Source organism: Rattus norvegicus, chromosome 10 (genome assembly GCF_036323735.1).
Source record: "Rattus norvegicus strain BN/NHsdMcwi chromosome 10, GRCr8, whole genome shotgun sequence".
Taxonomy (NCBI): Eukaryota; Metazoa; Chordata; class Mammalia; order Rodentia; family Muridae; genus Rattus; species Rattus norvegicus.
Window position 1 is genome coordinate 18581525 of NC_086028.1, and position 24350 is coordinate 18605874.

The following is a 24350-nucleotide window of genomic DNA, read 5'->3' on the forward strand; positions in this document are numbered from 1 at the left end:
AAGCAATAATCACTATTCCTTAATATCTCTCAACATCAATGGCCTCAACTCCCCAATAAAAAGACATAGATTAACAAACTGGATACGCAACGAGGACCCTGCATTCTGCTGCCTACAGGAAACACACCTCAGAGACAAAGACAGACATTACCTCAGAGTGAAAGGCTGGAAAACAATTTTCCAAGCAAATGGTCAGAAGAAGCAAGCTGGAGTAGCCATTCTAATATCAAATAAAATCAATTTTCAACTAAAAGTCATCAAAAAAGATAAGGAAGGACACTTCATATTCATCAAAGGAAAAATCCATCAAGATGAACTCTCAATCCTAAATGTCTATGCCCCAAATACAAGGGCACCTACATATGTAAAAGAAACCTTACTAAAGCTCAAAATACACATTGCACCTCACACAATAATAGTGGGAGATTTCAACACCCCACTCTCATCAATGGACAGATCATGGAAACAGAAATTAAACAGAGATGTAGACAGACTAAGAGAAGTCATGAGCCAAATGGACTTAACGGATATTTATAGAACATTCTATCCTAAAGCAAAAGGATATACCTTCTTCTCAGCTCCTCATGGTACTTTCTCCAAAACTGACCATATAATTGGTCAAAAAACGGGCCTCAACAGGTACAGAAAGATAGAAATAATCCCATGCGTGCTATCAGACCACCACGGCCTAAAACTGGTCTTCAATAACAATCAAGGAAGAATGCCCACATATACTTGGAAATTGAACACTACTCTACTCAATGATAACCTGGTCAAGGAAGAAATAAAGAAAGAAATTAAAAACTTTTTAGAATTTAATGAAAATAAAGGTACAACATACCCAAACTTATTGGACACAATGAAAGCTGTGCTAAGAGGAAAACTCATAGCGCTGAGTGCCTGCAGAAAGAAACAGGAAAGAGCATATGTCAGCAGCTTGACAGCACACCTAAAAGCTCTAGAACAAAAAGAAGCAAATACACCCAGGAGGAGTAGAAGGCAGGAAATAATCAAACTCAGAGCAGAAATCAACCAAGTAGAAACAAAAAGGACCATACAAAGCATCAACAGAACCAAAAGTTGGTTCTTTGAGAAAATCAACAAGATAGATAAACCCTTAGCCAGACTAACGAGAGGACACAGAGAGTGCGTCCAAATTAACAAAATCAGAAATGAAAAGGGAGACATAACAACAGATCCAGAGGAAATTCAAAAAATCATCAGATCTTACTATAAAAACCTATATTCAACAAAACTTGAAAACCTTCAGGAAAGGGAAAATTTCCTAGACAGATACCAGCTACCGAAGTTAAATCAGGAACAGATAAACCAGTTAAACAACCCCATAACTCCTAAGGAAATAGAAGCAGTCATTAAAGGTCTCCCAACCAAAAAGAGCCCAGGTCCAGACGGGTTTAGTGCAGAATTCTATCAGACCTTCATAGAAGACCTCATACCAATATTATCCAAACTATTCCACAAAATTGAAACAGATGGATCACTACCGAATACCTTCTACGAAGCCACAATTACTCTTATACCTAAACCACACAAAGACACAACAAAGAAAGAGAACTTCAGACCAATTTCCCTTATGAATATCGACACAAAAATACTCAACAAAATTCTGGCAAACCGAATCCAAGAGCACATCAAAACAATCATCCACCATGACCAAGTAGGCTTCATCCCAGGCATGCAGGAATGGTTTAATATACGGAAAACCATCAACGTGATCCATTATATAAACAAACTGAAAGAACAAAACCACATGATCATTTCATTAGACGCTGAAAAAGCATTTGACAAAATTCAACACCCCTTCATGATAAAAGTCCTGGAAAGAATAGGAATTCAAGGCCCATACCTGAACATAGTAAAAGCCATATACAGCAAACCAGTTGCTAACATTAAACTAAATGGAGAGAAACTTGAAGCAATCCCACTAAAATCAGGGACTAGACAAGGCTGCCCACTCTCTCCCTACTTATTCAATATAGTTCTTGAAGTTCTAGTCAGAGCAATCAGACAACAAAAGGAGGTCAAGGGGATACAGATCGGAAAAGAAGAAGTCAAAATATCACTATTTGCAGATGATATGATAGTATATTTAAGTGATCCCAAAAGTTCCACCAGAGAACTACTAAAGCTGATAGACAACTTCAGCAAAGTGGCTGGGTATAAAATTAACTCAAATAAATCAGTTGCCTTCCTCTATACAAAAGAGAAACAAGCCGAGAAAGAAATTAGGGAAACGACACCCTTCATAATAGACCCAAATAATATAAAGTACCTCGGTGTGACTTTAACCAAGCAAGTAAAAGATCTGTACAATAAGACACTGAGGAAAGAAATTGAAGAAGACCTCAGAAGATGGAAAGATCTCCCATGCTCATGGATTGGCAGGATTAATATAGTAAAAATGGCCATTTTACCAAAAGCAATCTACAGATTCAATGCAATCCCCATCAAAATACCAATCCAATTCTTCAAAGAGTTAGACAGAACAATTTGCAAATTCAACTGGAATAACAAAAAACCCAGGATAGCTAAAGCTATCCTCAACAATAAAAGGACTTCAGGGGGAATCACTATCCCTGAACTCAAGCAGTATTACAGAGCAATAGTGATAAAAATTGCATGGTATTGGTACAGAGACAGACAGATAGACCAATGGAATAGAATTGAAGACCCAGAAATGAACCCACACACCTATGGTCACTTGATTTTTGACAAAGGAGCCAAAACCATCAAATGGAAAAAAGATAGCATTTTCAGCAAATGGTGCTGGTTCAACTGGAGGTCAACATGTAGAAGAATGCAGATTGATCCATGCTTATCACCCTGTACAAAGCTTAAGTCCAAGTGGATCAAGGACCTCCACATCAAACCAGACACACTCAAACTAATAGAAGAAAAACTAGGGAAGCATCTGGAACACATGGGCACTGGAAAAAATTTCCTAAACAAAACACCAATGGCTTACGCTCTAAGATCAAGAATCGACAAATGGGATCTCATAAAACTGCAAAGCTTCTGTAAGGCAAAGGACACTGTGGTTAGGACAAAACGGCAACCAACAGATTGGGAAAAGATCTTTACCAATCCTACAACAGATAGAGGCCTTATATCCAAAATATACAAAGAACTCAAGAAGTTAGACCGCAGGGAAACAAATAACCCTATTAAAAAATGGGGTTCAGAGCTAAACAAAGAATTCACAGCTGAGGAATGCCGAATGGCTGAGAAACACCTAAAGAAATGTTTAACATCTTTAGTCATAAGTAAGGGAAATGCAAATCAAAACAACCCTGAGATTTCACCTCACACCAGTGAGAATGGCTATGATCAAAAACTCTGGGGACAACAGATGCTGGCGAGGATGTGGAGAAAGAGGAACACTCCTCCATTGTTGGTGGGATTGCAAACTGGTACAACCATTCTGGAAATCAGTCTGGAGGTTCCTCAGAAAATTGGACATTGAACTGCCTGAGGATCCAGCTATACCTCTCTTGGGCATATACCCAAAAGATGCCCCAACATATAAAAAAGACACGTGCTCCACTATGTTCATTGCAGCCTTATTTATAATAGCCAGAATCTGGAAAGAACCCAGATGCCCTTCAACAGAGGAATGGATACAGAAAATGTGGTACATCTACACAATGGAATATTACTCAGCTATCAAAAACAACGACTTTATGAAATTCGTAGGAAAATGGTTGGAACTGGAAAACATCATCCTGAGTGAGCTAACCCAATCACAGAAAGACATACATGGTATGCACTCATTGATAAGTGGCTATTAGCCCAAATGCTTGAATTACCCTAGATGCCTAGAACAAATGAAACTCAAGACGGATGATCAAAATGTGAATGCTTCACTCCTTCTTTAAAAGGGGAACAAGAATACCCTTGGCAGGGAAGAGAGAGGCAAAGATTAAAACAGAGACTGAAGGAACACCCATTCAGAGCCTGCCCCACATGTGGCCCATACATATACAGCAACCCAATTAGACAAGATGGATGAAGCAAAGAAGTGCAGACCGACAGGAGCCGGATGTAGATCGCTCCTGAGAGACACAGCCAGAATACAGCAAATACAGAGGCGAATGCCAGCAGCAAACCACTGAACTGAGAATAGGACCCCCATTGAAGGAATCAGAAAAATGACTGGAAGAGCTTGAAGGGGCTCGAGACCCCATATGTACAACAATGCCAAGCAACCAGAGCTTCCAGGGACTAAGCCACTACCTAAAGACTATACATGGACTGACCCTGGACTCTGACCCCATAGGTAGCAATGAATATCCTAGTAAGAGCACCAGTGGAAGGGGAAGCCCTGGGTCCTGCTAAGACTGAACCCCCAGTGAACTAGACTGGTGGGGGGAGGGCGGCAATGGGGGGAGGGTCGGGAGGGGAACACCCATAAGGAAGGGGAGGGGGGAGGGGGATGTTTGCCCGGAAACCGGGAAAGGGAATAACACTCGAAATGTATATAAGAAATACTCAAGTTAATAAAAAAAAAAAAAGAAAAAAGAATTTTGAATTCATTTTTTAAAGGACAAGTTTTGGTACATGGAGTCAAGGAGAAAATGCATACCTACCTTAGAAATGCGCATCATGGTATACAGAGTTTCCCAGCATTTACAACACATAATAAACTAAGCTTCAAAATAACATTTAATTTAGTACTTTTTCTACAATCTTAAGAATGGGAAAAAACGTTTTTTGTTCTAAAAATTTGCTTGCGGCCTACTATGATAGCTGCATTCAATAATTAATAAGTGGCTTAGAAACTAATTTAAATCTCTTGATCTAATATCAGAAAAGATCACTTAGGCTCTTTTAATATCATTGAAGAGTGCACGTGTATGGAGTCATTAGGTGCCTTAATGAAGACATCTAGAGTACCCAATGTAGTAAGGTAAATATATGACTGTCAATATGGTATAGTTTCCATGATGTTTCTAATTAGCTTACAATTTAATTGTAAAACCTCCTTCAATTCATATCTCATGTGCACATTACTAACAAATTACCCTATTACAAAATCATACTGGAAAGCATGGAATTAAGAAATGCAGCATCAAATTACAATGCAGTAGTCCAAAAGTGTGCCCAGATGTGCTTTGTACATCTCATCTCACAGTTGGTCATTCCTGCTAACTTGTACAGAAACTAAGCAACATGATTACTAGGTATAATTAAGTTCCTGTTATCTCAGAAGCACCAGTGATCAACTCTGGGAGCATCGACAATGCATTTTAAATCCTTATGGTCCTCCTAATTCCTACGTACTAAATCATGGCTACCCTGTGTGCACTCGCTCAATAAAATTGCACAGTGTGGCTCTCTCTGACTAACTGACAGTCTGAAGACTGTTCTTCTTCCCTCCCTCTCTCCCTCCCTCCCTCCCTTCTTTCTTTCCAATCTCTTTCTTTTCATTTTAAACACCTGGAATTACAGGAGCTTGTGCTACTGTGTCTAGCTTTTACGTGGGCTCTGAGGATTCACAATGATCATCAGACTTGGCCCAGCAAGCACTTTTACCCTCTAAACCTTCTCTCCAGGCCAAGAACTCTTAAATTTGACACCAACTTAACCACCTTGCAATTTTGAAATCACACAGATATAAAAATGTCTATCACTAAATGCCCAAATTATTTACAAAGGAAGCAAGAGGCAAAGGAACCTCAGATAGCCTCCCGGTCTCTCTATTGTCTCAAAGCTAGAATTCCAACATGGAACAGGAGCGGGGCCATCCCTGCAAGTTTCTGTTCTTTCTTGTTTGCAATCTAAATACCCAAACTGGTGTAAATTAGGTATAAAATGATACGATTTATATCATGCATTAATGGTATTTATATCATATGCTATGCTCTCGTGATTCACTTGCGAACATTTCTTAGAAAAATGTTCTAGGTGATGTGGTGTGGGATAAAAAGCTGTCAAAAGACTTGCTGGAGTCCCAGTTACGCCTCACTAGGTCTCTGTAACCTGCTGTAAGCTACTCAACATAAATCACAGCTTTCTCACTTCCTAAGGCTATTTTGAAAATTGAATAATTATGAAAATCATCATAAATATTGCATGTATATGTACAGTACACATATGTTAAATAAAAGCACATTTTAAATTTAGAAACAATGGTTATTTTCATTCTTCAGGTATAGTATTTTTATTAACTGACAATAAATAACAAAGGATCCAAAGGACAAATAATAAATGGTAAATAAGAGTGTTACCACAGAGAACCAAGCAACGCTAGGCAACGCTCTAACACTAAGGTGGTACTAACCCGTGCCTTCTTACCTGGAGGAATTTCTTCACATCAGCAATGATTTCTCTGAAAACAAACTCGTCTTTCTGAACTTCAAACCACCCCAACTTAGTGAGTTTAGCAATGACTTGAATAAGAGCTTGAATGACGAAGGGAGCCAGCTTAGGTTGGGATGCCACATAATTCAGAATGTAGTTTCCTATAAAGAAAACATCAGTGACCACTCCAACTTCTGAGAAACGGAATGCAAATCTTGTGAAGGGAGCAATGGCGTGCTCTGTGATAAGCGATCAAAGTGTGCACGTATTATACAGGAGACTCTCTAAGATTTATTCGGAAAACATGAGCTTTTTCAACTACAGTCTAATAAATCTTGGGTTAATTTAAGTCTAATATGAATACCAACTTTTTTATTTGTAGATGTCACATGCAAAAACCTGACAGGCCAATGCAGAAAGCTGCAAGCCAAATGAACCAAGCTATTTAAGTGGCACAGAAATATATAAGTAGTACAATATAATATAGCACAGAAAGTGTATGCCTCAGATGCTTACTTGTGTTTCTAAATCACTTAATCTGTACTCTACCAAACATTTCCTACAATTCTGCCCTTGATTTCATAATCCTCTTTCTCTCATGAGGCCTGTGCAGCACTGTACAGCAAGTCACTTGTAGAAACACATACATGTTACAATGACTAAGTAAGTAAATGCTCATTGTAAGGCTAAAAGACTATAACTATTTTTTTAAAACCTGATCTTAATTAAGTGACATAAAGATATAATAACATACAATACTGATAAGCTTGTACACAAAATATTTTTGAAGCATTTAAAGTAATGCTTACAAAAAAAGTTAACAAGGCAAAATCAATTGCAAGTTACCCAACTAAAAATGCTTCAGTGAAAACACCTTCAAACCTGAGAACACATTAAGAATGGAGTGGTCATCTCTATCTGGGGAGCTTAGGATATACTGTGGGTAGAAACCAAAGACCAGCAAGTATGCAGAGAGATGTGGAGAGATGGTTCTGGATTTAAAGAATTAGAAGGTGAAGGTGGGGACAATCAGAACCTTTATACACCAGATAGATTGCAGGCAGTTGGGAAAGTTTGGAACTTCGCAGAACTTTGCACAAATTTTCCTTATAACTCAGTAACTTCATTCCTAGGGTTCTACACAGAAAAATGGGCAAAACTGAACCATAAAAAGACTCAGGAGTAAATGTTCCAAGTGTAAATGCTTGCAGTGACAAGAAGTGAAACTCAAATGGTCAACAAGCTCATCAACTACGAGTAAACGGATGCTTGAAAGCCATATGTAGGGGCTGGAGAGGTGGCTCAGTGGTTAAGAACACTGACTGCTCACCTAGAAGACATGGGTTCAATTCCCAGCACCCACATGGCAGCACACAAGTGCCTGTAACTCCTGTTCCAGGGGATATGACACCTTCACACAGACATACATGCAGGCAAAACACCAGTGCGAACAATAAAAATAACTAATTTTTTAAAGCCATAGTAATAAAAAGGAAGGCTATACTGACTGACATGCTGAAACACCATTTCGCTTAGGAAAACATGTACAAAACACTACATACATATGCTATGATCTCATTTCTGTGAAACATTTACAAAAAAGTCGAGCTATACAAGCAGAAAGCACAGTAGGGGTGGGGGCGAAGAGCCTCTAAATGATCCGTCTGTGGTGATAAAAATGTTCTAGAGCCAAACTGTGAGAATGTTCATACAGCCACACATCTACTAAAGCTTTCTACTAAAAGCTTATAACAGATTGATTCTGCTATGCTGACATTTTTGCAAGCATTTAACTCAATTTATGATGTAATGTGTATCGTGGCTTAGTAAGTTGAAAAGAAGAAAGAAGGCAAGGGAGGGGACTGATTTATAAAAGCAAGTAAATCTAAACCACACATCTGTCTGAAGATGAAAAGGATAATAACATCTAGAGAAACCACGGAAGGACACACACCAAGGCAGAGATAAGTTGGCCTGAGAGGAGGACCTTGTGACACAAGAAACTGGATGGAACTGATGATGATGTAAGGCCACCTAAACAAGGTTGGTTCTTCAATGAGGAGCTTAAGAAGAAACTACTAGTTCAGTAGTGTGCTAGGTAATGTATATGACTGATAATGGGCGGGCACTGTTAAATTACACTAGCAATGGTAGAAATTAAGTGTGGTGAGCACAGAACTGGGCAATGGTGCTTACGCGGGAGGGAGAGGTTACTACAAGTGTGCCATCTCAGAGGGAGGACTGGAGTTGATGTGAAAATACGAAGTGACTGTTCAGGCATTCTACACATTTCTCATTTTAACTCACATGTCTACTATTATACATGCCCATTGGACATACCATGTCGTGACAAAAACTCTATTGGCTGACAGAAACAGGACTTCTTTACTCAAACTAAAAATATCTAAAAGAAAACATCATTTCTTAGGTGAAATTTTCTTATATAATTCTATTTTCTTTTCTCCCCATATTTCATCCTTGTTTTGTTTTGTTTTTGAGGCTGGCCTTAAACTCAGAGATCCACCTGCCTCTGCCTCCCGAGTGCTGAGACTAAAGGTGTGCACCACCACTGCCCAGCTCATCACTTTTCTCAAAGAACACAAATGCTTCTCAACTTTTTCTATGTGTGTGAGACAGGATCTCAAGTGTCACAGACTGGCCCTGAACTTGCTATGCAGTCAAGGATGACCCTGGAAGTCTGATGATCCTGCCTCTCAAGCCCTGAGATTCCAGCCTTCCACCACATGCCCAGTTTGTGCAGTGGGGGTTAAACTTATGTACGCTAGACAGACACTTCACCAACTGAACAACATCCCAGCCTTGCTCAGCTTGTGCTGAAGTAAAACCCTAATAAACCATCATCAGGTGACTTTCACTTACTGCACGTGACCACGAGCATCACAGTGTAGCATCACAGTGTAGCATCACAGTGTAGCATAGCACTGCTCACCCTGGTGGATAGCAGAAAGCTGCAGCTTACTGCCACTGTCCAGTATCACAAGAGTATATTACCTCACATCACCAACATAAGAAAAGATTAAAATTCATATTCTGAAGTACTGTTTATATAGGATCAAAGTATTATAAAAAATCCAAAGTCAAATCATTATAAATTAATACCCATGTCTCTTACTCTAAAAAAAGTGTTACTATTTTTAAAATGTAAGTTAAATAAATCATCTGAATGCTTGTAACTATTAAGGAAATCTGTTCAGTAATTACTAAGTACAATGGATAATTTTCCTTGTCAACTTGACTGACTTGGAATCACCTCAGACTGATGAAGCACACTTGTGGGTTTGTCTGTGATCCAGGGAGGATCAGCCAAGGGGAAGAACTGCTGAAGTAGCAGCCTAGGGACTTGAGACCTTAATAGAATAAAATAGGTGGGAGGAGAAGGCCGGATGAGTGCTGCCATTATTCTTCCGCCCACTTCCCATCCACAAAGAAGTAAAGACCTCTGGTCTGTGCCACAAACCCCAATGCCAATTGTACCCAAGCACATGGGGCCAGACAACCATGGTGTGAACGCTATAAAACCATGAGCCAAATCACCCTGTCCTCTTTTGAGTCATCCTCCTGTGTAGTCTGGTCACAGTGACACAACAGGAAATAATAACAGTTGTGGTGGTTTGAATATGCTTGGCCCATGAGAAGTGGCACTATTAGGAGGTGTGCCCTTGTTGGAGGAAGTATGTCCATGTGTGGGTGGGCTTTAAGAGCGCCTGGCTGCCTGCAAGAGAGAATCTGTCCTTCTGCTGCCTTTGGATGAAGATGTAGAACTCTCTGTTCCTTCTCCAGCACCATGCCTGTCCGCATACTGCCATACCTCCTCCTAGGATGGTATTGGACTGAACCTCTGAAACTGTAAGCCAGCCCCAACTAAATGTTTTCCTTTATAAGAGTTGCCTTGGTCATGGCGTCTCTTCACAGCAGTGGAAACCCTCACTAAGACACTGGTTATCTTCCACCAGACCCAGATGAGTGCACTGGTAATTACTACTGAACATTTAGGGAATATCTGCCAAGAAAAACAAGTAGAGAGAAACCTATTTAACTTAGTTTAGTCTAAAGTTATCTTCTTTTATTACCTATTTTATTACATATCCAAGAATGAATCCTAGGCAAGCACTCAACCTCTAATTACAATCTGTTCCCCAAATTATCTTAATATACAAACTGAAAACAGTACAAGAACCAATTGTCTTTCTTGAAAAGAGCTGTAAAAGTTCTCAACATTCCAGCAAGTTGAACTCAAGAATGTATTGAGAATTAAAGAGCAGGACAAAGAAGGCTTCCTTTCAGATGTGCAGGGCCAGCACCACATAGAAAATCATCAACAGCCTACAGAGTGAAAACCACAGTACAGTATCAATAGATGGAAGAAAGCATGTAAGAAATGCAACGTTCATTTACAATGAAAGCTCAGTGAACAATGGAGGGGAGCTTTCTCACTTGACCTAGAGTACCACCGGAAAGCAGCAACTGCAAATGACAGCACATTTAAAAATTTACATTTAAAAAGTTTCCCAAGTTCAGGAACAAAGCAAGAAGTGCTCTCTCCATTACTCAGGTTTCATTTAGTTCATGTGCTCCCTCCTCCTACCCCCAAACAGGACCTTCCTTCCAAGGCTGGTCTCAAGCGTGAGACCTCTGACCTCGGTGTCTCACATACAAGGCACCATGCACGCCTGCTCTGTCCAGAGCAACTTTACTCACAATTTCTTCAAACTTTGGAACCAACTAAAATATTCTTCACTTAGGTACAATCAGACAATAAAGGGTATTATTCATAACTAAAAAGAAGTGAGATCATTAAGTCCAATCATGAAAAGGCATGGCTTATTACAAATAAAGAAGGAAATCTGAAAATGCTATATACTCTACAATTCTCCCTAAATGCTACTGCGGAAAGGAAACAGTGAGGGCATTCAAAGATCGGGGTGAGTCAGCAGAACACAGGATTCTTAGGGGAGTGAAGCTACTTATACACTACTATAACGGCAGACACACGCCGTTGTTTGTTATCCAAATCTAGAGAACATATATACTAAGCAGAGAGTTACCCATAATGAGGCAGGGAGTATAAGGAAACTCTATAGTTTCTGTTCAATTTTGCTAAGAATCCAAAAGTGTTCTAAAAAAATGTAAATCTATTTAAGATATGTCCTAAGTCATGACTCAGGTTTACACTGTTTGAACCAGTTATTTAAAATTAAAAAATGCAAATGCATCTCATTTGCAGTCTTAAGTGTAGAACTTTCTGCAGACTGAAGGCCAGCAGCCACTATCAGAAAAGGAAGCGAACTACATCCTAGGATAGCGTTGACTTCTGAATTTTGCTCTTAAAGATTTATAACACATCAGATATTTTCACTTTTCTAACACAAAAATATAAACTACACTAATTTTGAGTCTGCAGAACAGAATGAGACAATAATCTGTTTCTATTATAAAAAGTAATCTCCTATACGCATTATTAGGTTTGCTATATGAAACACAAGGTTACAGTTACACATATATATAATGTAAATTGTTCTCAAAACATGTATGTGCTACTCTACAGTACCAATGTTCTTACTGTGAGCAGGAATCAGCTGTGCGTTTTAAATGCATCCAAACCGATTATGGTATAGCAACCTGAGCAACACAGAGCTGGCTTCTTTCGGGGCACTCAATTGACCATCAACTAAGAGCACTGGACTCTACACAGATTTAGCAGATTTAAAGAACTCTACTATTTCCAGGGTATGTGATCCTGAGCAAGTCAGAGCCTATCATATCTGGTTTACTCATTTGCAAAATGAGAATAACTCATTAATTTATTTGGAGGATAAAATATAATAGTGAAAATCAAATACCACATATACAAAATATAATTTATCATTAAATTAACATAATTTTACAATTATAGGGTCTTATCTATTATATCATTATCACTGCATGAATAAGACTTAACTACCCATCTTAAAATAATAATAAAACTAAATTACAAGCTCAATTATAAGCTCAATAAAAGCTCAGCAAATTTAAAAGAAAATTTTTATTTTTAAAATATAATTGGTTTTAAAAAAATTAACGAATCACTTACTGATGTCTATCCTCTGTTCAACAGGTAAAGGATTGATTCGGGTAACAAGTTTTGAAAGACATGTTGCTGCAAGGAGCTGAGCATAGGATGTCTGTAAAGAACAGTAATAAAAATTACAAAGATAGAATAGTCAGAATATTATACTAAATTTTTCTAAGCAAAAACAATTCTACTTCTCCAAAGTAGGAGACTTGTGATGAGTAAAATAGATGTTCCTGAAATGCACCTATGTACATGACAAATGCACACAATCGCTCGTAAAAACCGTAGCTGAAGGAGGTGTGCATAGCCATGTCAAAAGCAGCAAGTCAGGGGAAAGGAACATGTGCGGAGAGGCCGGCTAAGACACTGCTAACACGGCCTAGCAGTCCTGCACAGCTGCTCTCTCCTTCCACCTCCAAATGCCCCAGGCTCCATGCTCCAGAAGCTGTGTCCACAAGAGTTTTGTTTTTAATCAGTATTTACATTTCTGTGTTCCCATCCCATTCTTTTGGTTTTCAGCCTTATGATACCTACCCTTCCTACAATTTCCTCTCATATGAAATGCATCATGATCTTGTCAGTCAAGGAAAATCTCAATCTTCCTCATTAGCCCCCGACTTCTAGACACCTTGCTGAATCTCTTTGGAACTGATCTTTTCTCCATCGAAGTTCCTTTTTAAAGTTCCGTTTTGTAAGTCTGGCATGTGAGACTTTAACTGCTCTGTCACAGCTTTCTCCTCTTCTGTCAGTAGAATTAGTCAGGTTTGTCTGCTTTTGTAGTTCTTGTATCATGGCCACTATCTTGTTCAAAATAGCACAAATGCAGCTCTTGGTCTCTTTTTGCTCAACAGAAACTGCCTTAAAGTGTGCACATAAAGCTTGATATTAAGACTTCACTGATGATAATTCCTTTAAAATTACAACTGTACTTTTCTCTCCTGTTGAATGTGGGTGATTAGTCCTGACTTCATGTCCCAGCCTATACTGAAGGTGATCCAAATCAGAACCAGTTTTCTGGAACATCAGTTCCAGCTTTTCGACCTTTGCCTCCACATTGAATAGCTGACACTCCTCCCTCAAGAGTTTTTCAATGCCTTCCTGCCATGATTTCTGTGCTCCTTCTGATTTATGTCTGACAGTACACTGTGGCCATCAATTTTCATTTCTGTTTAAAGATTTGTATGTTTAACTTGTGTTTATGCATGTGTGCTCTCAAGCTTATGTGCACCACACATGTGCAGTTCTCGCAGAGGCCAGAGGATGCCAGATTCCAGGACTGGAGCCATAGGCAGTTATGAAGCACCTGATGTGCTGCTCTAGCACCACTCGTCCATCTCTCTAGCCTCACCACCAATCTTCTCGAACTCTATAAATACATGTTCATCTTTCAACATTCAGTTCATATATCATCCCATTCCTATAAATTTCTTGCCAAAATGTTTTTTTCTCTAGACTACAAGTTAGGAAAAAAAATCTATGAAACAATTTCTAGTTTTGCAGAGCTTGTGAGCTAAAAATGGTATTCATAACTTTAAACAGTTGAAAACAATTTAAAAACAGTATTTTGTTAACATGTAAAAAAACAGATACAACGTGAACTCCAGTGTGATGTTCGGTGTGTAAAGCCTTAGTCAGGGTTTACCTGTGGTCCATGGCAGACGTCATATATAATTAAAACCAACTCTGTGTGTGCTGAAGTCCAGCTGCTGTCTAAAGTGTCATGGGAACTAAGTCACCATGACACATACTTTCCATTAAACCAATGTGTATCCCCATACCAAAGGTAAAAGTGGACTTTAAATATCTAACTTAGAAGGCACGTTGGTTTTGTTTTTTTGTTTTTTCTTTTTTCTTTTTTTCGGAGCTGGGGACCGAACCCAGGGCCTTGCGCTTGCTAGGCAAGCGCTCTACCACTGAGCTAAATCCCCAACCCCAGAAGGCACGTTGTTAAATTAGATGGCAAACCAATACTTTCTCAGTTGCCTTTTAGGGCAGTAACCTTGTCCTAAAAGAATATTGGGTGAAAAATTAATCTAAGCAGTCATAACAATATTCCCAACTCAAAGAAAGTTGGTAGACTTTTTGAATTCTGAAACAATCTATGTCAGAACAGCATTTTTAAAAGGAATGAAGTTAAAAAAAAAGTCTACAAACCAAAATCAGTTTACAACTGGCTCATTAGTTAAGTAAGGGAAGCTGCTTTCAAATGATGAACTAATCACCATTGTTTCCCTACACTTAGAGAAAACAAACTTCCCGGCCTTTCAGAGACAACAAATGCTCAGAGATGAGGACACTGAACACCAGAAGTCACTTCAAAGGTGAGGCAAAGGTTAGTTTAGCTTTCAATGAATGCTGATGTTACGAACACTTGTTTCTGTGGTTAATGTTACAGACTCCTGCCATCCACTCATTCTAGAAGTCAGGGGTGAGGGAAGTAATTCAAGAACTGCTGCCTTTTATGAAGAGTCTGTGGAACTGTAGGCCAGAATATTTTTAAAGGAGCTGAGGAAACGCTAATTAAATATAAACCTTAGGTAGAATCTGCTACACTTGTGGCGACAGTGTATGAAGCAAAAAAGGGCTTAGCTGGTCAAATTCACAAAGTTTGTAAATAATAATAATAATAATAATAACAACAACAACAACAACAACAACTGAATCATTGTGAAGCTGGAATCATTCACATTACTATTGTTATTATTAGCATTTATTCGGGAATGAATATCTGAATCTCTCCTAAGTCAGTGAGCGAGGGGGTCATTTACTTCTGTGACTCATCTTCTACTCTATAGATTTTAGCAAAAAGGGGGTGCTGAATACCCTGATCCCCTCCCCCCAGCAAAGCAGACTAGTAGCTAATCCTAAATAAACTGTATTCCTCTTTCTTCTTTTTAAGCTCAGGGCTGAGAATAAAATTTTATAAATAAAATAAAGCCATATTTTCACTACTAAATAGCTGTAGAAATTACCTTATACAATAAGCTTGTTTTCTCAGAGTCCAGCCTCGTGTTTAATGTGAAGGGACACAGCACTTGAACAGGGATGTCAGAATAAGTGGCACACAAGTCACTCCAGCAGCAATTAACACTGTGTGTCACAAACACTGCCAATACACTTCACAAGTTCCTACACTGAGAAGAGCTAACACAAGTACTGACGTCTCCATTCCCAGTGACACTCCCAGTAGCACATAGCTACCGATCCCAACGTAAGGAAAATTTCTGTATCTGAAAATACAACTGAGGACGTTCTACCTAATTTTTAGTTGAAAAGGATTATTAATCTGCAATAACGATAGACAAAATAGCAAATATCAAGAGGATTTAATAAGAGAAGCCCAAAAATGACTTCTGAGTGGAGGTACATATAATGCAGAAGAGAAGGGAAAACGCACTAGCAGACTATCTGACAGCACCTAGGTTTGTGAGGAGATTTCCAGCGATGTAAGATTTTAGCCAACATGACAGCATACGCCTTTAATACCAGCACTTTCAAGGCAAAAGCAGGTGATTATTGTGAATTCAAGGCCAGCCTGTTCTACACATAGAGTTCCAAGTCAGACAAGGTTACACAGTGAGGCCCTGGCTAAAGAAAGAATTTCACTACAAATCTGCACAAATATATTTAACTATGAACATCTGCAGTCAAGTCTAATAACAGAAAACACCAGCCTTAAGCCTCAATTAACCCCCAAAAGAACGGTTTTATTTTTTATCAGCCAACCAGTATGACATAGAAGTATAATCAGTGATTATATTTTCAACTTTACCAACAGAACTTTATGAATATTTGTGTTCTCTATTTTATAGAAATAGTTATGAAATACCAATTTTGGCTGACAAAGCTTAAACTACTACATGGCTCTCCATGAAAAGTCTGTCACCTTTCCTGTAAACACCGTTTCTCTGTAGTATTCCCTCCTCACTTCAGACCTCTAATTAGATGTCCTCTCTAACTCCACAGTGAGCTACTTTAATCCATGCACATACATGGACAAGTCAGTAGTGTGGATTGTTCTTTTCGTAGTGGCTGCTGAGTGGACAGCTATAAGTATCTGGAATGAAGGTATGAAGAAGCAGGTAGCATTCTTCTGAACAATCTTGACACTTAGATTGTCTTTTTTTCTTTTCTTTTCTTTTTCTATTTCTGAAATGTAATTGTTAGGCTTGGGATGTAACTTGGTAGTTAGTGGAGAGCCTTCCTAGCATGGAGGAGGCCCTGGTTCATCAGATGTGACATAAAACCAGGCAAAACCAGACAGAAGAACCAAAAACCTATGTCACTGCTTGCCTATTTTTACCTTGTGACTATTTCCTGTTTGTGTCCCCAGCTTTCCAGTTCCTCCCGCTTAACCCCTTTGACAGAAAATAACAGGAAGATGTGGCAAAAGCTTCGAGTATGAACCACTGCTATTATCATCAACACTGGCCTGTCCCGTCAGTCACTCATCCCATACTTACTGTTCCTTGTTCTAATAAAAGTTGACACTTGCTGAGACATTCTGGGCTGTCAATCAGTTCCAAGAGTGCTTTCTCAGCCTCTATTCTTTCATTGAGATCGGTCCCTACGTAGAGATGAGTACACAGAGCTTCCAACTCAGCCAAACTCTTCAGAGAAAGAAAAGAGACTTGAATGAAGATAATTAAACACAGAAAACAGGAAATAAAGAAATGATGCTTATATACATCCATTCAATACCTAGTTACTGAGCAGTAATTAATGACGCACTTAAATACTGTGGCAAAAGAAGCACATTTCCTACTTCCCAAATTGTTTACTTATAAAATCAGTTATACAGTGTAACTCTACGTAGAGGGGAAGGTTCTCTCCTTTACAAGGTTAAGTTACATATATGCTAAAATGTTCAAAATTACAGAGTGCCTCAAAGCTGAAGGGTAAGCCACATGAAGAACAGACTAGAAGGCAGTGTGGGTAAAGAAACAGCATTTACAGGGCTTCAGATAAAACAAATGTACTCACTGCAAGGCCTTAGACAGTGGCCAGTCCTGGTGAAGAGACACTGGGCAGACCACGGTGGGAGAGAGACCACGCACAGGCTGCCAACAGCCCCACTCATGTGGCTTTGTTGTTCCCTGCCACCTATACAAGGACCTAATGCTAACTGTGTGTGCTGATCTGGGCCTTCTGAACTCAGTGCTTCAGGTGAACCACGTCATCACTTCTGATCTGACCACACGCTAACTAATTAAAGGACAGGCTTTTATCTTATAAGCACAAAGACAAACTGGTTCTATCTATAAATAGAATACATGAAAACAATGAGCTACAAAGTGAGTTCGGCCACCCTCTTGGCTTAAGAGAATCTTGTTAAAGCCATTTATTAAAACAAATTATTTCACTTGGAACTTGAATTACATACTTGACAAAAATATTGGCAGAGATTTTCAAAACCAGGTAGCCAAATGAACATAATGGGATATTCCCAAAAAAACCTGCCAATTTTGTTCAGTTCTGGCCGGAATTTCTGTTTGCAGCTTACAGCTGCACTTGGCTTCACACCCGTCAAATGCACAGGCAGCACTGAGGCAGGAGAGCCCTGATGCCCATCCTTGCTCCCACCTTAGCTCCTGCACACTCCCCACTTCCCTACTGTGCCACAGCCCAGTAGCCAAGGCAAGCTGGTGCATGGGAGGAGGCAGGAGTGCTGTCCCATGCTCACTGCTTCAGTCAGAGTCAAACAAGCAGCAGAGTTGCATGCTCCCAGTGTACTTCATAAACTTAACTGTAATAACACTGTGCGTAAATATCTATATCCCATAAAAGACAGGTCCAGAGTCTATAAATATAATCTTCTTGTCCTGTGAAGGCTTGTTTCCCCAGTGTAGGGAATGTCAGGGCACTGAGGTGGGAGTGGGTGGGTGGGAGTGGGAGCATCCTCATAGAAGCAGGAGGAAGGGAGAGGGTATGGGAGAAGGGGGAAAGGGGATAACATTTGAAATGTAAATATATAAAATAGCCAAGAAAAAATAAAATTAAAAGAAAAGAAATAGGGTCTTTATAATATCTTAGTTAAGGGATTTGGATAAAATCATTCTAGATTTGGAGTGGGCCCTAAAGCCAACTCTAAACCCAATTACTGGCATCTTTATAGCAGAGGAATGGCATGGGCGGCACATTTCCACAACCCAGCACTCAGGAGGCTGAGGCAGTCAGACTGAGAATTCAAGGCCATCGACAAAGCTTTTAAGAAAATTAGTAAAAGTCTTCTCTGTCAGGTGGGAGACAGTGCTTCCTTTCCTGTACAGTATAACCTTCTCTGAAAGTGCATGGGAACATAAGGATTGGTCATGAAGTATGACTTCCTTCTATCAATCCACCAATACACACAGGAACATGTGAGTGCCTGCCTACGACTCTGAGAGCACTATGAAATTTGAGTGTAAAATACAGAGCTCAAAACACCAAATGTTCTTGAAGTGTTCACGTCCCTAAAACACCATTTGCATCCCTCACCCAACTCCTTGCAAACTCAATACTCCTCAGGAACATGGAAGCTGGCCATACTTGTGGTGGCCATTGTCACCAGTCTCTCCGAAAACCAGACTAACTTTCTGGAAAGAGAAAGGTGATAAGGAGTTTGAGGTGCAGGAAGACGCAGAGGAGAGGGCCATAAGAAGACAGGCAGAGACTGGGAGGCCATATCTAAAACCAAGAGGTGCTAACGCTGTCAAAAACTGTGAGAAGCTAGGCCAATGCCTCCAGACAGAAGCAAGCCATCTGTCCTCTGTCTCAGTCTTCTGGCCTTCAGAACTGAGAACAAATTGGAGTTTTAAGCCACCCCACTTGTGGCAATGTGTTACAAAGGACCTAGAAAACTAATATTTAAAAATATAAATGATGGGGCTAGAGAGATGGCTCAGCAGTTAAGAGCACTGACTGCTCTTCCAGAGGTCCTGAGTTCAAGTCCCAGCAACCACATGGTGGCTCACAAACCACCCGCAATGGAACCTAATGCCCTCTTCTGGTGTATCCAAAGAGAGCAATAGTGTACATAAAATGAATAAATAAATCTTAAAAAACTAAAATAAATCATTTAAAATATATAGATATTAATATCAGTCAAGTCACTGGTGTCTAATTATCTCAGTGACACTATTAAAAAATTGTGAAGATGTCTAGATATCACTTGCTTTGCTATAGTGATTTAATAAACTTTAAGACAAAAAAGTATATAATTAATTAGTATTCAGTCAACATTGCCAATCACCCCTTTTCTCCAAAGATGTTTCATATTAGTTTTAAACTATTTGATTTATTTTCTATGCATGAGTGCTTTACCATTTATCTTTATGCACATGGTGTTTACTTGCATGTCCACCCTTGCAGCACATGTTGCACTGCCTCCAGAAGAAGGTTTGGACCCCTGCAACTGGAGACAGACACTTGTTAGCCATCATGTGAGTGCTAGGAATCAAGCCCGGGTCCTCTGGAAGAACAGTCAGTGATCTTAAGCACTGAGACACCTCTCCAGTCCCAATATTTAAAATTATTAATAAATAATAAGTGGTACAAAATTAAAAAGGAAGAGTATGAAATTTTATAAAAGATTGGAAGGGAGCAACAAATTTTGTTACTATAATGATCTAAAATAAATAAATAAAGACAGACAGACAGACAGACAGACAGACAGAAAGAATCAAGCGGCTCACCCTTGGCCAGGCCAAGCAGCATGGGCTTCCCAGGGAAGACATCCAGAGGTCTGACCCTAGTGGGAGTCACTACAATGAGCAGAATGGTTTGTATACTATGAAGAGAAGAGAGGCCAAGAGGGAAACTCGAGGGAGGAATAGCCTGATATGAGTAGCCTGCCTACCACCCGAGGTCATGGTCAAGTCCTAGCCCATGCTGTCACTGAGGGCCAAGTCTGGGTCTGGCCACGCAGTAGCAGGGGTTTATGTTGATTATTACCACGAGAGACTACTCTGAGCCACCTCCTAGGACCATGCTGATAACCAAGGGCTATGCAGAACTAGACCTGCCGCTTACTGGCTTCAGCACTCTGGAGAGCTGGCCCTGCCTCTCACTACAGCACTTGGGAAATCCGGCCCTGGGCCACACTGAGCAGCACTGTAGAGCTGAGCTTGGTGCCATGGGTCACTGGCTCCTTGACAGGGTGACAAGGACAGCAAAGGAGTAGAGAGGGGAGGCAGTGGCAGCCAGGAGAACAGAGAAAAGGTGTTGGAGCACAGGGAAACTTATGTGAGCAATTTCCATATTTTAGTGACAATTTCACGGATGTACACATATACCAAAACTCACCCTACTACCCTTTGGACACATGTACTATGGGCCAATTATAGTTTAGTACTCACTCTACTGCAGTTTGGATACCTGTACTGTGGGCCAATTATAGTTCAGTACAAAGGCTTTTATTCCCCAACTCCAAAAACCCCCAAACTTTTCAACAATCTTTGAAAACAAAATCTTTAAAAAGCCTGAAGGCTTTTTCCTGGGTCTCTTAGAACTAACTCTTCCTTCAACAAAGAATCCAGTATTATGTTGTCACAAAAGGAGTTCAGATTTGGATTGTGAGTGTTAAATAATCATAACAATGTTATTAATCAAAATAGGAACCACTACAAATCAACATATTTTTGCAGTGAGAGGTAGCAAAATTATTATTTATTCTTTAGTGTAAAGTCCAATGCTTTGGAATTAAACAAATTCTTAGAAAGCAACATCTTCATCCTGTTCATTACAGAAGTGGATTTTTGCTTAAGACATTGTCAAGGTGTGGAAGAAGGGGTCATCGTTGGCAAAAGGTCAAGTGAACATGACGAGCATGCTGGATAAGGCTGAAGGCCACGCTCAGTGCATTCAGCTACAGACGCTGCGATTGTACAGCATGCAGTCCTAGGAGTGGGTCGTTTCTGAATGCTGGCCAATGCTGCAGGCCCTGCAGCTTTTCTTCTGCACATGTAATGGATTTGGTGAGCACATTCTCAGACAGAGTGGTCTGACTAGGATTCAGCTGGTAGTTGGACAGACTAGCAGCAGCAGACCACCCAATAGTGACCATGGCCTTCTCATGGTGCAAGTTTGGCTCTGGGAAGTGCTTTAAAGCTTCTCTTTAGTCCAACCACTAAGCTAGTCATTGGCAATTGTCATTTTCCTGTCACAAGGCACAATCTGATCAAGAAATGAGTTCACTAAAGTTTTTAAGAAGAAATTAAAAAAAATAAAATGCCTCATCATTGCAAAGATTAAAAGAGACATGAATTCAGTTTTCTAAAAAATTTCCATCAGGTCATGAGGAGTCATTTACCAAGCTTTTCTGCCTTTCCAATTTTCTTCAAATGTCAAATGACCATGAATGGTCCACACTCAGTTCTCTGCAAGCAGCTTCTCCTGTAGTTGTAAGAGGATTATTTCAGTGACTGTTTTCCATGAATCACTGTTAACTTCTGATGACCTACCACAATTCTCCTCAACTTTAGGGTTCTCAATTCCTTTGCAAACTTTATTTTACCACCACTGCACTGTACATTAGAAATTCCTGAGCCAACAACAGCAGAGACCCATTTTATACACTGCTATTACTGACTCATTTTATACTCAAACAAGAAAATCTTGGCTTAGTAGGTGGCTGGAACCCATGTAAAGAGAATAGAAAAACCTACTCCATAGAGTTGAAGTTTAACCTCCACACATGCATCACAGCGCACATATTATAAAATAAGACAATTTTAAACAAATCACTCAGTTGCTTGTCTTCATCATTTCCATAATATAAATCTAAAATAAACACTATGTAATGCCACTAGCAAAAAGTATACAGTGAGAAATGAATATTAAAATGATTTACAACATAACCATGTTAAGAGTATCAAATGACAAATTTCCACAAGGTAAAACTGAAGTACTTTTGTACCAACTGTCTTACGATTTTACTGCTGTGAGGAAACACCATGACCAAGGCAACTTTTATAAAGGACAATATTTAACTGGGGCTGGCTCACAGGTTCAGAGGGTCCATTATCATCAAGGCATGGCAGCATCCAGGCATGGCAGTTGGAGAAGCTGAGAGTTCTACATCTGGATCCAAAGGCAGAGAACTGTTCTCAGGCAGGCAGGAGGCAGCCCACCAGCACAACGATCCACTTCCTCCAACAAGGTCACCGGTGCTACTCACTGGGCCAATCATATTCAGACCACCACACCAACCACAGAGTTGTTTAAGTGCCCCACGGTTTAAGAATATTTTTATCTTTGAAGCCAATTCTAAAAACTAGACTTCTGCATGCTACATAGTTCTGTTTTAGTGTGCTCTTTCTTCAGATTAAGAAACCTGAAGTTGACAGGGTTCATGTACAAGACCATAGAGCCAATGAAAAGTCTATATGCACCATCCATCTGCCATGCTGCCACCCATCACAGATCTGTCACATCGTTCTGCCAACAATGTCCAAGTCCTACTCTTAGCCTCCTCTTTTATCTGTCTACAAAGCCCTTCCAGAAAGGTACTAAAAGTAACACCAGAACAGCAGAAACCACATTACACATGGCTCTGGAACTACAGAAACCATATTAAACATGGCTCTGAACTATGGAAACCCCATAGCCCATGGCTCCAGCAGACTTCTAGTCCATGTGTCCCTCTCCAGTGGTACTGGAATTTAAGACCAGAGTCACAAGCTCCATGCTATCTCTGCTTTACTCTCTCCTCAATTCCTCCTGCATAACTATCAAAAAAAAAAAAAAAAAAAGTGGTTTTGCCCAAAAGGAGAGCTGGCCTTCTATTGAGCTGCCAAACCTTTAGATAGCTGTGGATCCCTCAATCTGCTGTTGGTACCAGACCGAGTTTTATGGACTGTGTCTCACACCACAATATGACCAACTTCACATGTAAACCAATTTCCGTATGTCAAAGTTCTACTAACTGTTTCTCTGTAAATATTTCAGATACTCTGACATTGGAGGAACTAAGTAAAATCTAATAATGTGGCCTTCGATGCCCTGGATTTCTCCAGAGGCTCTTTAGAAATGAGTGGAAAGTAAGGGGGGGGGGGTCTTAAAAGACACATCTCTGGAAAAGTCACTAGTCCAACGGAGTTGGCACAAACTTCAGAATCTGACACACAGAGTGATCAAAGCTTCCCTGAGACTCACTGTTGAAACTACAGACAGGAAACATCTGAAGCAATTGTGAAGTTAAGACAAAAAGGGAAAGTAATCCAGTGGCAGCCACACTTTACACTGACAACTACCTTTCCCAAATGACTCTTCATCACAGTAACATTGTGTGTATTTCTCAATCACATCTAGATCATGCAGCCCAAGGGAGGTTTAAGAACAATCGCTAGCAGTCTTTGACTCCAGAACCATTCATCAAGCAAACCATGCAAGAGTCCTAAGCTAAAGTCCTAAAACACTAAGCTTTTCCCAATATCATTGTTAGAATACTACCGCCAATTCTATCTTTCCTTTCTGTTCCTCCACCTGCAATGCCCCCGAAAAGATAATCCAGACCTGCTCCCTAACTAGCATGATTATGACTGAATCTAATGATATCTTCCTTTGCCTTCCAGGAAGCAGAGGAAGGTTACCCTCTGCATGGAACTGGCAGGCTACACTTACAGCATTGCCTTGTGGACAGTTATCACTGAGCTACATAATTATCAAATGGGAAAAAGACACTGAAACAATGCCCCCAAAAATGTCACTTTAGTGTATATTTCTGGAAATGATACGACCAGTTTGGCTTCAACATCTAATTTGTCTAATATTGATTGCACTTGAGTATGAAGAAGGTTTCCGGCGCTTAGCAATTTATAAGGCATCACCTTTCCAAGTCCAAAAAGGTTCCAAAGTTCTTCTACACCTTCTACTTTACTCGAGACTTATACCTGCACCATAAACATCTGATTATCTATTTCCGGCTCATAGTTATCCCTGTGAGATTCTTCCTGCAAAAGTTATGCACAAGACACAT

General features: G+C 39.8%; 1 protein-coding gene and 1 pseudogene across 10 annotated transcripts in view; both read right to left on the reverse strand.

The window, feature by feature from the left end:
• The window catches only part of Ranbp17 (RAN binding protein 17), a 302529-nt gene that overhangs the window by 276891 nt on the left and 1288 nt on the right, over positions 1-24350 (reverse strand). For 8 of the 10 annotated variants that reach the window (XR_010055172.1, XR_010055171.1, XR_010055174.1 and 5 more), the window contains exons 2-4: positions 16858-17004; positions 12413-12503; positions 6316-6482 (exon numbers count right to left, since the gene is read on the reverse strand). Coding sequence is in view for 5 of the 10 variants with exons in the window: in XM_063268960.1 (XP_063125030.1) it covers positions 6316-6482; positions 12413-12503; positions 16858-17004 (405 nt within the window). In the remaining 5 variants the exon portion in view is untranslated. Of the gene's footprint in view, positions 1-6315; positions 6483-12412; positions 12504-16857; positions 17005-19696; positions 21629-21683; positions 21767-24350 lie in introns of those variants that run through there. The other 2 variants (XM_063268961.1, XM_017597247.3) reach the window with 2 other exon arrangements.
• LOC108352172 (spindle and kinetochore-associated protein 2 pseudogene) lies at positions 12513-13546 on the reverse strand (annotated as a pseudogene).